Source organism: Prosopis cineraria, unplaced genomic scaffold, assembly GCF_029017545.1.
Source record: "Prosopis cineraria cultivar Desert tree isolate PC_DT_omini unplaced genomic scaffold, ASM2901754v1 PC1268, whole genome shotgun sequence".
Taxonomy (NCBI): domain Eukaryota; kingdom Viridiplantae; phylum Streptophyta; class Magnoliopsida; order Fabales; family Fabaceae; genus Prosopis; species Prosopis cineraria.
In genome coordinates this window covers 1-15,861 of record NW_026556593.1, presented here as the reverse complement: position 1 = coordinate 15,861, position 15,861 = coordinate 1, and the positions used below count along the sequence as shown (strand labels likewise).

Genomic DNA, 15,861 nt, shown 5'->3' with positions numbered 1-15,861 from the left:
TTAGAAAATAACAATTATTTTGCAAAACACCCAGGCTTCGTTCGATGCAGGGAAAGATATTGGCCAAAAAAAAAAAGGATGCAGGGAAATATAAAAGAAAAACATAGAAAAGACAATACTAAAAAATTAAAAAATAATAATTTTTTATTTTTTTCAGAGGGTTCTCTCCTAGTAATTTTTCTTATATAACTTTTTTGTTATCTAAACCAAAAGTATGAATGAGATTCATTTCTTCATAATTTTCCTCAATAAATCAGTTGAGGAATATTCGCTTGGATGTGAAACTGCTGGTCATGATTTCATTGACATTTTTAGGAATTTTAATTTTCATTGTATAAACAAATGTTTTCTTGGTAGAGAATTGCCCAATATTTATAGTTATATTGTTGTGTGGATTTGATATCTTTGGATTGTGGAAAGAAAAACTTGCATAATCAATAGATATTGAATCTAACTAAAGATGCTAATCTTTCACAATATAATAAACTAATATTTAAATTCTCATTCAAAAAGTTACAAACATCTAGTACCTAATTGACAATTGTATATTGAATAAAATTACCTTCAATAAAAAAAATACATTTAAGCAATAAAAAAAGAGAAAAAATTGCATAATACTCCCTCATCTTAAATTATAAGATACTTTTAAATAAAATTATGCATACCAATAAGATTAATTAAATAAATTTTATAATTTTATTTTCTTAAATAAAAATATAAACTTTCAGCAATACACTCCATTTAATATTTTATTTATAAAAGAATATTCAGTGAAGAGAATATAATTGAAATGATAATATTAAAAAGATATTATTACTAAAATCTTATTTTTTCAAAAAATTTTATATTTTATGACATTAAATTCTCATCAAAATTTAAAGTGAATGGAGTATAATGTTCTGCATAGACTTATCGCCAGCTTACCCCGATTAACTAAGGATATATATTTGGATTTTCGTGCATTTCATCGCTTATTTATTGATGATATTGTTATTAACGAGTGGCGGACAGAGAAAATTTGGATCGTGGGAGCAAAATTTGTGACTAAATAAAAATCAATTTTTAAAAAATGTTATTATAAATATTTAATTAATTGATATGAAAATAAATTTTGCTGGAGTTAAGTGCTGAGGATACAATACAAGAAATGAAGAATATATCATATTCTTCCTTCTTTAGCTCCCACAACAGCCCTTCTACCTTCCCACTGCGCAGCTGTGTTTTACTAACTTTTAATGTGCAAAAATACGCTTTTACTCTCAACAAACTAAACGGTCAACTTTTTTTGGGTGTAACTATACGTTCAACTTTAAAATTTTATTTTTTGACCAAGAATAATAAGATGGAATTAAAACAACTTTAAAACTCACGTGTAAGGTATGGATTTTGAACATATAATATAATAAACTAAAAACAATATGTCAATTTAAGATGAATTGGTAATCTCAGGTGATTAAAAACCACCATGCTCTGTTTTTCTCTTAAAAATAAAAACCCGTCTACTAACTTTCCCAATCCTAATCTCGGTAAAGGATAAGATTGTTGACGCTATATTTCACATAAAACAATGTTTTCATCCTTTACACAAAACAGATACAATGCGACTCTCATAAAGTCCTGTGTTGAAAAGTCAATGAGTGCTATTCTATTATATTGAAACGTCATTTTATATTTTTTGGGTCATTCCAAGTTTCTGAAAATAAATAGCAGAAGCTGATTTTCTAACCTACCTATTAGGCCATTAAATTAAATATATATAAATAACAGTTTTAATTTCATTATAGTTTTTTTAAATGCTCTTTTTAAAATCCCTCCAAAAATATTAAAAATATACTTAAATAATACTAAAATATATCTTTTACTCCCGTTCCAAATTACTCTATAAGATAACATTGGAGAAATTTGTTATAAAAAAATACATGACAGTTTAAAGAAAAAGAATTTGTTAATGCTATTTTTTAATATTATATTTTAAGTGGATAAATAATTAAAATGATATTTTAACATAATGTTTAAATATATAGAGATATTTTAAAAAAATTATAATTTTGTTTGAAAAAATAAACCCATAAAGTGTGATTATTATATATTATTAATATATATAATTTTATTTTAAGTTGTCTTATAATATAATACGGAGGGAAATTTTTTTTTATTTGGTACATGTTTCCTCATATTCACGACAACTGTCTTCCAATTAAATGAGGATTTTTTTTTATGGTAATAATTAAATGACGATTATTGAAATGCTGGGAGAGGACAACGTGAATGGGCTTTTCATTGGAAAGTGGTTGGGCCCTCGTGTTTGGATAATGAGCGAAGAGGTTAAACGTAAGGCAAACGGACACGTAACATCTCCAATCATTACTCACTAACACGTGGCAGATAACTACTGATACAATGATGTTTGCCGGACCTCTCCTTAATTTCTTTCTTTGGTGCCATTTTTTGCTTCCTTTCCTCCTTCATAGTAACACCTTAACCAAAACGCGTTCGTTATGCATCATTGTCTCAGGAGTCTCCCTTATCCCTAATAACTAACTTCTCTTTCAATTCCACAGAATTACATTATACATGCTCTTCTCTTCCTTTTTTTTTTGTTGTAAAAAAAATTGTTATTTCTCGACAGCAACAAAAATTACTCTATAATTTCAAACATTAATTAACTTAATATTTAAGAAATGATCAATATTCCACCCAATCGCCCAATGTTTATTTTTTCAGATTACATATATTTAGTATCAAGCTCAAATAAGATTATCATATCATGCAAACTGCAAACTGTAAAGTGCTGGCATTTCTTTTGGGTATAAGAAACTACAGGTAATTTTACTGGCCACAAAAAAAGATACAGGTATTTTTTGCCTTTAGCATTAAATATTTAATATTGAAATGAAATTGAGAGGGATAGTTCCTGAAAAAGAGAGTTCGTTAGGTTAATCAACAAGTGCCGAGTGATGTGTCCACGTAAGAGAACGCAGCGTGTCAGCAAATCCTTGACCATTTTTGTGGCGGTGGTTGCTGCCACCTGGATTCCTTCGCTTTTTCTTGTCTCCTTCTCCTTCTCCCCAATCAAAATATCTCTATATATTATATATAGACACAAACACGCTCACACAACGTGGTGCGTGTGTGTGTACATATTTAATTTTAATACCATCCCTCCATCTCTCTAACAAAGGAATCCCAGAAAAAAGTTTTTCTTTAGGCTCTTCTACCTATGTTGCGATCATATCAAAATGACAAACACTAGGTGGTTCAAGTTGATCATATCTCCCATGCCAAGAGTAGGTGAGTTCAAATATTTCTGCAACTCAATTCTTTTTTGTTTTTTTGTTTTTGTTTTGGTTTGAGTTTCTCAGCTTTCTGATACTGATTATGAGAGCTTTTAAGACAATTCTCTCTTTGATTCCTTCCGTCCCTTGTTTGTTTCGTGTTTATGATTACTTGAGAGATAAGAAGTTCTTCACGTGTTATATATCCAGGTAGATCAAGGAAAGAGAGCGATGAAGATAGCTTGTGCAGGAAGCCAAACGTCAATGAAGAATACCAGGAAGCTTTCAGAACAAAATCTTACATGGAAATATGCAGCAAAGCACAGGGGCAGCTGGTAAACGCAAGCATCACCACAACACCTTCTTCTTCGCCATCTTCGTCTCTTCCTTATTCCTTGCATCTCACTGAACATTTGCTCGAACCCCAACAAGAGACCGTTACGAATATGACCCAAACCTTGAAGAGGCATCATCTTCTGTTGGAGTACTTCGAAGCTAGCTTGGAGGCATGCCATTACTGCGACACAATCCTTGAAGCAATCCTTCATATGCATGTTTCGTATAAGAAAATCACGAGGGTCCTGAAGCTGAGCAAGTTTATGCTTGATTGTCCAGACACAGACCGAACCCACAAGGCGATCTATAGAGATCTTGCTTCCTTCGCACGACAAAAGAACCCTTTTTCCATTATCAGCTCCTCTCAGTTCCGCGACATTCACAAAGCATACGCGGGGCTTCTGCACAGACTAAAATCAGAAGATCGGAAGATTCGAAGAAGAGAGAGATTTAAGAGAATTTGCAAGATGGTTGGAGGAGTTGGTCTTATCATCTTGCACGGTGCTATTCTGATTAGTTTGCTAATTTTTGCGTTGCATAGCATAGTTGGCACAGTGGCAGCACCCTGTATAGTAGTTGGCTTGGTAGGTTTATTCAGGAAAAGAATCAAGCGGGCTCTGGGTAGTGATTTTGGAAGACAGTGTGAGCAACTTGATATTGCTGCTAAAGGGGTTTATATGCTGATCAATGACTTCGATACCATGAGCAGGATGGTTAAAAGGTTACAAGAAGAAGTGGATCATCGGCAAGCAGTTGCTGATATGTGCGTTAAGAATGGCAAGTGTGAAATACTGAAGCAGGTTTTGAGGGAATTTCATGACCATGAGTCTAACTTTTTGGATCAGTTAGAAGAGCTTGAAGAACATATCTATTTGTGCTTTCTCACAATAAACAGATCCCGAAAACTTGTTCTTCAAGAAATTATGGAGAAACAATAGTTGAATAATTCCATACCTTTTGTCTCTGCTTTCACATTTCAAGGCCGAAGGAGGTAGCAGCAACGAGCATCTAGTCTAGTTCCAATTGAAACTAGTGATCAGCCAGAATGTACGGCTTCAGGACATCAAATTTTGGTGCTTATTCCCCTCAAGTGCCTGATCCTTTGGTCACACGGACGGAGTAAGGAGTGGTCTCCATTGCATTTAATAGTTGGTTTTGACCATTTTAGTTATGTGGTGAGTGATGAAAGATCAAATCGATTTTTCTTGTTTTGTCTTCTTATATTATAATATGACATATCTCTGAAATTACATCCAAAAATAAAATCTTAAATGTACAAAGCCAGAGCCAAGAAAGCTCCAAGCTAGAAATGCAAGCAGAAACCACGCTCCGCTCCCACCGCGGAAGCGAACGCTAAGCTCAGCGTAGCGATTTTTCTTAACAAAGCAAGTTTTGTAATCTTGCTTGCAAATAATAATAATAATAATAATAATAATAATAATAAAGCAAGTTTTAGAATCAAGAATTCATTATCTAACATTTCATGGAATAAGTTGAAATGTGTTTGAGTAAACAATTTTGTTTTCATATTTCTCTGGTGAGATTGCGTCTGTACCCCATGAGTCCATGACTAAATTTAAAATTCAAAACGAAGAAAGGCGCAAGGAAAAAGCGGCTCCGAGCAACAGAGTTACAGAGCTTATAAATCACATCGTTGCTCATGAAATCAAGCCCATTCATGCAAGAATCCATTGAATAATTAGCAAATAACAAATTCAATCAACAAGTAGTTCTCTACCCTCCCGTAGCTATTGTTCCCACCTCTGACCATATACATTATCTCAAGAAGGTGATATGTATGCATTGCCGAAAGGCATATCATATATATTGCTAATTGAAATCAAGCAATAGATATTCGTTTTAAATAACAGAAAATACACTAACAAAGTAAACCTAAAGGCTCCTTTGACGTGACACAAAACACAAGCTCTGCTGCTCTGGTATCATCCAACATGTAGCATGCATTTGGCGCCCCATCAATTGAGGGTAAAGAAATCTCGGAAGCACTAGGATAAGGCGCGAGACTTGTTTAGATTCTTAAGGTTCCATCGTGGGACAGACAAAAGATTCATGAGACTTGCCTCAACTTCTTGTACTCCTGAAGTCCCACGAGTGAAGCCTTGATCTTGAGCCAATCAGCAGGTTTTGGCATTATAATAGCAATATATCCTTCTCTATCTGCCTAGGTGTTGTTAAAAAAAAAAAAAACATAAAACAATAAGATCGCCCAAAAGAGCTAATAGATTATTGCCAAGAAAAAAAAAAAAGCAAATGGAAAGATGAAATATGCAAAGCTTGGTGGTGCTAAATCACGATGAAGACAAGTCAGATGCAAAAACGAATATGCAATTAGAGAATACATAATGCCACTATTTGTTTATCTTAAAGAATCAACGGAAAGTATAAATTTTTTTGCTTCAAGTAGTTGAAGTAAATAATTCTCAATTGAACTACTTGGAAATTTCCATCTTTTGCAATGAGAAAGGTTATCTATGTTATTTCGGCGTGACAGAATCCGCCTGAATAAGTTTTTACTTTTAAAAGATTTACACTTGGGGAGGACTACGCTGCTTCTTACCGAAGTATTAAGCAAATCTGGCTGCTTGATTAGTTGCTGATTTACTTCCAAAAGAGAGCCTTTGACACGACACCTTTGAAAAGACACCAAAAGCAAACTTAAACAACAAAAATATTTAAAGATAATTGCAAAAGGAAAACAGCCGAAAAGTATATATTATTCATTTACCAGACCCTAGATTATGAGGATTTATTACAATTTGAAAAGAAGTTTACCTTACTATATAAGAATCATTACAAGTAGAAATTTTACACAACGCTGTGTTGGACTCAAAATGTTGAGCATTCTGCACAAGGATGTAGTTCTTTTAATAATACAAAAGTAATTGAAACTTGTATGATTTACATCTTGACGGTATATTAGCACATGACATATATAAAGATCCTGCAAGTATATTACAATGATAAAACCATTCCAGTCATAAAATCTAAAAGTGATGGAGCAGAAGGCATGCTTGATGTCTCAAGAAGCAAGAATCAGCAACCCAAGCAATTCTTGACGGTTGAATAGAGTTTTTTTACACATAAAACATCAATTAGCACATTGATTGAATACAAACATCATAAATAGTAGAATGATGATAACACAGCAATGGTTGGTAAAAACTAGCAGATTGGTCAAATATAATTAACATTGGACTGACCTCATTTACTTCCATAGCATGGTCACATTTTAAAAGTGGATATGAGTAAATCTTTTAATGTCAAAGACCATGCAACGTACCCAAGCAGCTTAAGATATGCAAATGCAACAAATTAGCTCAAGTTACTTGAGTATACCACAGAATTGTGACTTTAATTTCACAAATCCGTTCATCAAAACAAGCAAACATAGCATTAAAAAACCAACTAGAAAGTGCTTCAAATTTATCCCAAACATTAAAATGCATTTATAAAATTGGCCGTGGCGTTTGCACCATCCTACGCATCTCCTCATGAAAGACCGCCTCAGTCCTTGTTTTACTTTCTTTATACAAGAGGCAAGTCTTAATATGAGCTATTCATCTACGAGTAAGATATAAACCAAAAAATAAAGGTTGAAAGGGGTATCCTATTTGTAAGGTGCAAACTATTTATGCAAAGCATTCATATAATGACAATTCGTGTTTGTTGAGCATAATCAAAGACTGAAAGTTGCTTCATTTAGGATATCCGCGGATATAAATTCCAGACAATGGCTGGAGGGAACGAGAGAGAAAACATACCTTCTTCCGCTTTCCTGTGACCTTAACGCCGCTGCGATCAGACTTTCCAACATTAAAATCCACAGCTGTGATTCCACCTTCATCTTTGAAAGCAACGTGGGAAGGAGCCAAGCCGATCACACACAAGCTTTTAAGTCATGGTAAAAAAGAGGGGGGAGATTTGTTGTTATAACCCGGACGCAAAGCCGAATGCTGCTAAAAGGAGATAACAAAATAGAATTATACCCATTGGCGTGCCGGTAAACATACTGATCGTGTCCGGGCTTCATAAAATCTGGATATTAAAATTAGGCGAAAGAAAGACATTGAAGCAACATCCAAACAAAAAATTAGAGAGCGTTTTCCGCTGATACTTTTTAGCAGACGAGTAAAAACATACACGCAACAGGGAAATAGCTGAAGTACGTACGATAAAGTTCGATTTCAATAATATTCACATCACTCGATGGGGTTGAGGATTTATATAAGGTTATGCGCACGAATTGCTTTTAATATGGTTTCTACTAAGAGGAATAAGAAAAGTAAGGAAATACCTAAAGCAAAGTAAGTGACAAAGTTGGATTCAACGGCGGAAGGTGGAGTCTGGGGAAGACTGGATACGTCGGGCAGTAGAAGGGCGCGTAACTCTTCATCTAGTTCCTCTTGTTCATGATTCTGGGCTTTGCTTTCCGAACTGTTAGCTACGTCAATGCTCTGTTCCTCCGTCGACATCTAAATAACTCAAGAGTCAAGACACAGCTTGCCAATTGAGCTCCCAAAGACTGCAGTTCTAAAGCGTGCAAATATTGAATTGAGTTTGTGAAGTTGCGAGTCCCAGTCTCCTAAATGCTAAATAGCTCAAGCTTCGATTGGGCTTTCTATGAGAGTTTTGCTAGGCTCTCGGATTAAATAGCCCATTAAGGTATACTCAAATGACCCATTGCTAGGTAGCCCAAAGATGCATTCACAGGGACCTATCTCCAAAAGAACATCAGATCAGTTATAAAAAATTTATCGTCTTTAATTTAATTTTAATATTTTAAAAAGTCAGATCACTAAGTACGAAGTTCTTCCAGCAATAATTTTCTCCATACACGAAAGACCTTATTTAAAGAGCACAAGCGTTGAAAAATTGTTGATTCAATGATTATCTAGTTGCAAAAAGTTAATAGTTCCTGATGTCAATAGTTTTTGAGATTGAATGAAGATACTTGACACCGGATCAGGATACAATGGTGTGTGTGTTTTTACCTTTTTCGCCCCGCTTTGGGGGTGAGTGTGTGTGTGAGTGTGAGAGAGAGAGATGAATGAGTAGAAGAATAGGGTTATATGGCAGACACGAGTCTGAACGCAGCTGCTGAAGGCTACAAGTTCCACTTTCTCAGAGTTAGTCAGAATGCGTAATGCATCTGGATAAGGTTTTGCTGGAAACGAGCCCCATAGTGTCATGATTTTCACTTTTACTCTTTCTTTTTTTTAACCAAAAAAGAAAAATCACAGATGTCATATACTCGGTCTTACTGAAAAGGCCATGAAGAAAAATTCCAGAATTCCTGTTAGTTTTCTTCTTTTTGTCATCTCTTTTTGTCCCGGAACTCTATAGAAACTTGCCAGTAATACAATCCAAAAGATCTAAACTTATAACAAGAGTATTCATGTTACAACAAAATATATGGTATACTTGAGAAAGAAGCTTGTTTCTACAAGCTGCCCTTTTATTATCAGTGCACACAACCCATAAATCATACACGGAAGCTCCATGGGTTGAGGGGTTTGATCCGACCGACCGACCCAGATCACCACAAAAAAACAAAGAAACAAAGAAAGGGTGGCGGGCTGCTCCGATACAATAATATATAAGCACGCCTCTGCCGTTCTGGTCATGAAAATGAAGAACCCAGAACCCAGAAATAAGTGTCTATGTATATATATGTAAAGTTGGTGTAAGCTTTAGAACTGGACATGGCTAGAGAATGTCTGGCCAAAATTCCAAGAAGATGGAACCACATCTGGGAACAGTCTGGTTTCTCCATCACTGGTTGTGACCTTGAATGACAAAGATTGACCATTCAAATACGCATTGGATTGCCAGTTAGCTCCCCAGTTTCTGGACATAGACATCCACCCAGTCTTGGAGCCTTTGATGGACACAGAAGAGATGGATCCAGCACCTGCCACGTTGCTGATCATTACCAGCTCAAAGTAGTCTCTTCCATTCACAGTGAACCTAACCCCTCCGTGCTTTTTACACGGAACCCTGCACCATACAGAGCATTAATTCCATCTCTCAAACATTCAAAACAATCACACCAAGACGTATAGTGATTACTGAGAATAATAATAATAACCTTTGGAACAGGACAGGGATAATCCCTCCTCTGTAAATGCCGATCTTTTCCCAAGCTGGTTGAGCCATGTCGAAGTGCTGCAAAGGTGGGTTGCACCAACCTCCATTGTTGTTTGGAAGAGCATAATTAGGAGGACAGAAATTTGTAGCAGCTATAGTTACTGATATTCCTTTCACGCACCATCTGGGGTCTGTCTTATAATCGCACATGATTTTGTAGCATTGCCCACAGGAAGCTCCATCGTTGAACAAGGCTGTGCTTAAAGCTGCGGTTCTTGTCCCGTACCCAGTTGAGTACAGATTCCCATACCCACAAGCTCCTCCTGCAAGAATAACTCATTCATAATCAGATTTCATTCTTAATCATTGATCAACATTTCATTAAGCGAAACAAGAGTACGGATATTGTATAGCTTACTTACCCATGGTTCCTGAGGCATCGCTACCTCCATAGAAGGTGGCATGTCCTTTTGTCCACCCAGAAGGTGAGAAGGCAGAACCACTGACTGTGAAATACCATAATCCCACCAGGCTGCTGATCAAGAGAAGCATTGCTTTCTCCATTTTCTTGCTTTGCTTAAGAGTGACAGCTAAGTGAGCGAGCTGAGAATATAATGAAGAAGAGACCAGGGTGGAAAGTTGAGCTTGTATTTACATGTATTGTCATTTCCAAGCTCGAAATGTGTCTCCTTAAATAAGAGATTAGATTCACTAAAGGCAGCGACGGTCACATGGGAGTTCTGCAACAAGAGAGAACTCAGAGACAATTTTCATTGATTAAAATTAAATTATCTCTGCGGAACTGTACAGAGTTCTGACCTTCATTCAATTATTCCCACGTTCTCTTCTATCACACCCCTCCAAACCCACATGTCCATACCAACATTAGAGCCGTGAATGTATCAAAATCCACAAGCCCATTTGGTCCCCCTATTTTTTTTTCATCTTTTTTTTTTAAATTAAAGTCCTCGCCTGTTTTTGGTTCCATCTATTATTTCTGTTGATTTGTAGACCAATTGTTAATTAATTATAATGACAGCCAATAAGCAGCGTGTAATGTAGCTAAAGAAATAGTATAAAGATCGTAGTACCATACACGGTCACATGGGAGTATTTGACCCCATATGATATCAAGGTATTTTCAATACATTACCAACATGTGAGATGCCTTCCCTTGGCTATAGATCATCACGGGTTATGATATGCTGCAGCAGAACTCTCATGGGTCTGGGGTGGCAAAACTGTGATCGCTGTTCGATTCATTGATTTTGATTGTGTTTGGAAGATCTGAGATTAGGCAGAGAGACCCAGGCTGGCATCTAATGTTTCCAAGAATAGGCGGCGGCTGGCAAGGGTCACCGTTCACACAAATTGGATGTGACTGCAGAAGATGCTGGGCATTCATTTGTCTTATTGATTAAATACAATACATAACATTTCTTCTCACCCAAGATTTGATCTAAACTTGCCATGCTTTGCTAATGTAGCACCGTCAAGAAACTCGGATTTAAGTTTCAATATTCATATTTCGTCACCAAGGTCCCCTTATTGGACAGTCAATTCAAGATCCTCTTGACAACTGAAGCGTACAGTGAGGAGAGTTAAGACAAAAAATGAAAACCGTTTATCAATATAGACCTCATCGCATCTCTACAGCCTAATCGTTGAGGATTCACTTCACCTTGCGGATGTGCTTGTTATGTTGAGAACAAAAATTAGACGGGCTAAAACTATTTTTTTGGACCGAAGATGGTTGGTTACTTTGATTTGCAGATGACACGTTCTCATTTCCATCGTACATAATCTGCTCCCATTATTCTATTTGTCGAAGGGTCAGATATTATTTTTATTTTGTGATTATTTAATGAAAAAATAAACAATTAATGAAATCAAAATTGTAAATCTGCTAAATTAGTTACATCGCTTAAGACCCAAAAATGATTATATCGCTTGCTCTCAATTGAAAGATTCATGTGCGACCAACGCTGCCAATAATAGGTAGATTTCTTTAATGAACGCCCCTGAACCACAATGATACATTCTAAAGAGCTAGTCATTCTTCTCGCCGAAGTTCTAATTATTTAGTCCAGCATCGTGACAATACTAAAATAAGCAAAAATAACTTGTATTTTAATTTTCCAGTAAAAATCACCTTTTCCTTTTCCTTTTATTCAGTTATCAATGTTTCATCGAAACAGAAAGGTGCTAGATCAAGGAAATAGCCTGTTATAGCCACTAGATTAGGCGGAGATCTCCATCTCGAACTTAGCTATCAATGATTCCTGCATTACTAATAATATAGGAGATAGACCTAAATTCCAACATCTAACCAACCAAAAATAAAAAAAAAAAACTTATTTTTACAAACTTAATATATTTGTTTCCAATTAACTTAAGACACATGGATGTTTTATAAATTATTTATTATATAACAAATTATTATTAATATTATTAACACATTAAAATTTACTTGTTATGATTTGATCTGATATAAGTATATCAAGTTAATAATACTAAATATATAAGGCTCGCCCAAAATAAAAAAATACTCTTGCAAACTCATTCAACATCACGCATCCTTGTTCTCACTATGCCCCCACGAAATATATTAAATCTCAATAATGCCACATGAAGATTGGAGCAAATTGAATCAAGTTTCAGATACCTTCAACCTCACAGAGCAAAAGCGAACAGATAATCATAGTTTATCACCATGAATAGAAGCAAAACAGAGAAGTTTTCAACATTTGCCAGATCAACCAAGGACAGAATTCCATCTTCTATGTTAATAGAAATTATGGACCTCGTCCGAGGGAGAAATAAGAGCAGAGTTAGAAATGAATACCCTGACAACAACTGAGATGACTAGAACACGATCATTCTCAGAAATCATCATCCTCCTCCTCTTGAATGTGCTTAGCTAGTTCTTGCTCCTGCTGCTGCCTTTCTCTTCGCTTCTCAGCGCTTTCCTTCTCATTGTGTGTGTTTGGCGGGAAACGCAGCGCACGGATGGCCTCATTATGCATGTTGAGACAGAAGGCAATACGAGAATTAAAAGCCAATTGAGGCTCAGTAGTGGAGTATACATCTCCCGTTTCCTTAGATACCATACACCCATTACCATGGTCCAATGTTGCATCAATTGCACCATCTCTGATGGCCTTGGCTACAATGCTCTCAGCATCTGAAACGGGATTTGCAGAGTTTAACCTTAATTTTTGTGCCACATCAGCAAGCGAGATACGAGAATAAGAAATGCTAATGTTCCGTAAACCAGTCCTGATGACATTGTGACGCAACCTAACAATCAAATTATGAGTTCCATCAGCACTAAAAGTAGTAGCGAACTTATCTGCAACATTCCTAAATAGCTCCAGGTCTCCAATTCGAACAGCCTGAAATTCCACAAAATTGATCAAACACTACTGCATTTAGGATGTTCAATAAAATTGAGTGAAGCTAAAATAACACCCCAACAACAATAACAACAACAACAACAAGCCTTTATCCCACTAGGTGGGGTCGGCTACATGGATTGCAAGACGCCATTGTGCTCTATCATTTATCAAGCTTTTAGGAATATTATAAATTAAGAGATCGCGTTCAACAACTTCCAAGAGTGTTCTCTTAGGCCTTCCTCTACCTCTCTTAATCGGACTCAAAGTTATATGTTCCACTCTTCTCACTGGTGCCTCCCTTGGTCTTCTTTGTACATGCCCACACCATCTCAACCGATTTTCTACCATTTTTTCCTTAATAGGTGCCACCCTAACTTTTTCGCGTACGTGCTCAATTCGAATTTTATCTTTACGTGTATGTCCGCACATCCATCGTAATATTCTCATCTCTGCTACTCCAACTTTATGCTCTTGCTGTCCCGTTAGAGCCCAGCATTCACTAAAGGAGTTATTTGTGATCGTAAGGTGCCTAATAAACTTAAAGGAAAGTTTTATCGCACTGCTATCAGACCGGCAATGTTATATAGTAGTGCTAGGCCCTAAAATAACACCCAAAAAAAAAACCAGTTCACCTAACTTAAATTAACAATTAGAGAACCAAATTGCTCAAACAAAGTAAAACAGGTGGACGACATGCTCTTCATTAAAAAGGCAATTGCATTTTCTTCTTTTTTTTGGGGGGGGGGGGGGATTGCATCTAACCATAAATGACAGTTGCAAATGTAGGGGGTAGAAATAGATTGACATGGATGAACTTGCAAATTAGTATCACAACTGATGACATATCTAAACAGAGCATAAATTTGAGTATTTTATATGGACCATCATTAACTAAGGAATCCTTCTCTAGAGATTTTATCAAAGGCCCTCACCTTTATATAATAGAAGGATATATGATAACTGCATGCCAAGTCCAAAGTTTAATGAATATACATTACTTTTAGCATCCCCCTCAACAAAGAGACAGCCCGTAAAAATATAGACATATAAGTTAACAGAGACAGATTTTGCCAATTACAAGAAAAAAATTTGACAAAATTAACTACTTCATGATGGGTTAGTTATACTGAATCAACTAAGAAAGGAAAACGCAAGCTAAGAAAACATACACATATATTTACGAGATTATTGTTTGATTAGATGCAGTAAAGTTCCTCAGATGTTTGTCAGAGTTCTATACTATAAACAACTACACGTGGATATGTACATTTTTTTTTTTGTGAGAACACATGTATGGAATTGTTCAACATTCAACAAAGTTACTCCATGTTACATTTTAAATGAAAAACCATATAGTAAAAACACAAACTCTACCAAAGTTTTTTGCTCAACCTAATTAATGAAATAACGAGACTTGATCTGGATTTAAGCTTCAAACAGTGAACCACATGACTTCTAAAAAGACAAACTAAGTTCCTCCCTCAACAGAATTCATCTAAAATTAAAGAGTAGAACAAAATTGCTCTGGCTTCTCATAATTTATCAATTTGCAATATCCAATAAGTTTATCACAACCTCAATGCAGCAGAAATAATGATAAATAATTGTTTTTTAAAAAACTTGAGGGTAGTGACTATGGTCGATAATTACCAGAAGAGATCATTTTTGGAAGATATTTCACTTATTTCATAAACCAAAGTATTATAATTAAAATATCACAGGCAAACCCGAAAAGTAAAGTGTAACAATCTGGGTACCCAACGAGTTACATTTTACAGAGATGATGTAACAGACTCCTCATTATAAAAACAGCCATTAAGAGGCACGAGATTAAACCAATGATATTAAAAGCACATAGATAATGTATAAAAAATGACTTCATTTAACAATGTTGACTCACATTTGTAAGGTCAAAGTACGGCCTCAAAGCTTTCTCCATTCCTTTTTGCATGAACATGGTCCTCTCAGGTATTTCTCCCACAGCAAACGCACCATTACAGCCCACTTATTACACTGAATACGAAAACCAAGCGCTGCTACTGGAGCTTTTCGAGCAGCTTGTAGGAGAGACTCTTTTGCATCGGTGTACTCCAACTGAATTGTCCGAATTTTCCCCAGATAGAAGAGATATCGACAGAACTTGAAACAAAATACAACCAAAGGTAAAAACCTTGGTGAAATATAAATTAAGAAAACAAAGATTGTTTTAGACTTTGAAAAAAAATAATTTAGACTAGATGAACACACCAAATCAAAATCATTAAAAAGGCTGACTTTGCAGAAATAGTCACACAAAGAGTTTTCAGCACAGGCATTGAAAGGAGATTGTATTCATTGGAGATAAGAAATTCTTCAGTGGTAACCAAAAAACAGAACCACCATACCTGCTGGTTTGAATGTGCTTCAAATCGTGGTGCCTTAGACCTCAACTTCTCCGCCTGATCATACAGGTTTAGTGGTGGTAGTGGTAGGTAAGTACGAGTAACAAATTAAGAAGTGTTTCCTGCATCCCATCATCATGTCAGTACAAGATCTTACGCCTTGTGAAAGAACTCTATAATTTATCTGAAACAAACCTGACCCAGCTCATCATGGCGAAGGGTGGCAATCCGGTGCAATGCAAGAAGGTTACTGAAAATAGAAAAACCAATTCAGTTTGGAATTAGATAAATCTCACTCAATTTTTACAAATTTCATTTAGTTTGAGAAAAAACAAAAAAGATTTGGATTTAGTGAGAGGCAAT

At 35.7% G+C, this 15,861-nt stretch overlaps 3 protein-coding genes and 1 pseudogene across 5 annotated transcripts; 1 reads left to right on the top strand and 3 right to left on the bottom strand.

Annotated features, from left to right (window-relative positions):
• The first annotated feature begins 3,123 nt into the window (after positions 1 to 3,123).
• Positions 3,124 to 4,832, top strand: LOC129299714 (UPF0496 protein At1g20180-like). The gene is made up of 2 exons (XM_054938177.1): positions 3,124 to 3,291; positions 3,486 to 4,832. The coding sequence occupies exons 1-2, from the start codon at positions 3,240 to 3,242 to the stop codon at positions 4,547 to 4,549; spliced, it is 1,116 nt and encodes a 371-aa protein (XP_054794152.1). The 5' UTR covers positions 3,124 to 3,239; the 3' UTR covers positions 4,550 to 4,832.
• Positions 4,833 to 5,286: 454 nt separating this feature from the next.
• Positions 5,287 to 8,524, bottom strand: LOC129299713 (uncharacterized). 3 transcript variants are annotated; one of them, XM_054938176.1, is made up of 6 exons: positions 7,927 to 8,468; positions 7,619 to 7,667; positions 7,394 to 7,520; positions 6,405 to 6,475; positions 6,190 to 6,262; positions 5,287 to 5,789 (listed from the first exon to the last, which is right to left on the bottom strand). In XM_054938176.1, exons 1-6 carry the CDS (start codon positions 8,102 to 8,104, stop codon positions 5,763 to 5,765), a joined length of 525 nt encoding a protein of 174 aa, XP_054794151.1. In that variant the 5' UTR covers positions 8,105 to 8,468; the 3' UTR covers positions 5,287 to 5,762. The 3 variants fall into 3 exon arrangements, with proteins under 3 accessions (XP_054794151.1, XP_054794150.1, XP_054794149.1); XM_054938175.1 differs by having other exon boundaries at positions 5,287 to 5,793; positions 7,927 to 8,229; XM_054938174.1 differs by having other exon boundaries at positions 5,287 to 6,262; positions 7,927 to 8,524.
• Positions 8,525 to 8,986: 462 nt separating this feature from the next.
• On the bottom strand, positions 8,987 to 10,384 carry LOC129299712 (expansin-A11-like). The gene is made up of 3 exons (XM_054938173.1): positions 10,142 to 10,384; positions 9,721 to 10,042; positions 8,987 to 9,629 (listed from the first exon to the last, which is right to left on the bottom strand). Exons 1-3 carry the CDS (start codon positions 10,281 to 10,283, stop codon positions 9,323 to 9,325), a joined length of 771 nt encoding a protein of 256 aa, XP_054794148.1. The 5' UTR covers positions 10,284 to 10,384; the 3' UTR covers positions 8,987 to 9,322.
• Positions 10,385 to 12,354: 1,970 nt separating this feature from the next.
• LOC129299711 (probable 26S proteasome non-ATPase regulatory subunit 3) lies at positions 12,355 to 15,748 on the bottom strand (annotated as a pseudogene).
• Positions 15,749 to 15,861: the final 113 nt, after the last annotated feature.

Excerpts from the sequence above, each read along its gene's own strand:
- LOC129299714 (XM_054938177.1), top strand. The coding sequence starts at position 3,240 with ATGACAAACACTAGGTGGTTCAAGTTGATCATATCTCCCATGCCAAGA. Across the intron at positions 3,292-3,485 it reads ATCTCCCATGCCAAGAGTAG|GTAGATCAAGGAAAGAGAGC; the intron begins GTGAGTTCAAAT and ends TTATATATCCAG.
- LOC129299713 (XM_054938174.1), bottom strand. The coding sequence starts at position 8,104 with ATGTCGACGGAGGAACAGAGCATTGACGTAGCTAACAGTTCGGAAAGC. Across the intron at positions 7,668-7,926 it reads TGTCACTTACTTTGCTTTAG|ATTTTATGAAGCCCGGACAC; the intron begins GTATTTCCTTAC and ends TTTAATATCCAG. Across the intron at positions 7,521-7,618 it reads GTTTACCGGCACGCCAATGG|CTTGTGTGTGATCGGCTTGG; the intron begins GTATAATTCTAT and ends ATGACTTAAAAG.
- LOC129299712 (XM_054938173.1), bottom strand. The coding sequence starts at position 10,283 with ATGGAGAAAGCAATGCTTCTCTTGATCAGCAGCCTGGTGGGATTATGG. Across the intron at positions 10,043-10,141 it reads CGATGCCTCAGGAACCATGG|GAGGAGCTTGTGGGTATGGG; the intron begins GTAAGTAAGCTA and ends TTATTCTTGCAG. Across the intron at positions 9,630-9,720 it reads ATCCCTGTCCTGTTCCAAAG|GGTTCCGTGTAAAAAGCACG; the intron begins GTTATTATTATT and ends TGTATGGTGCAG.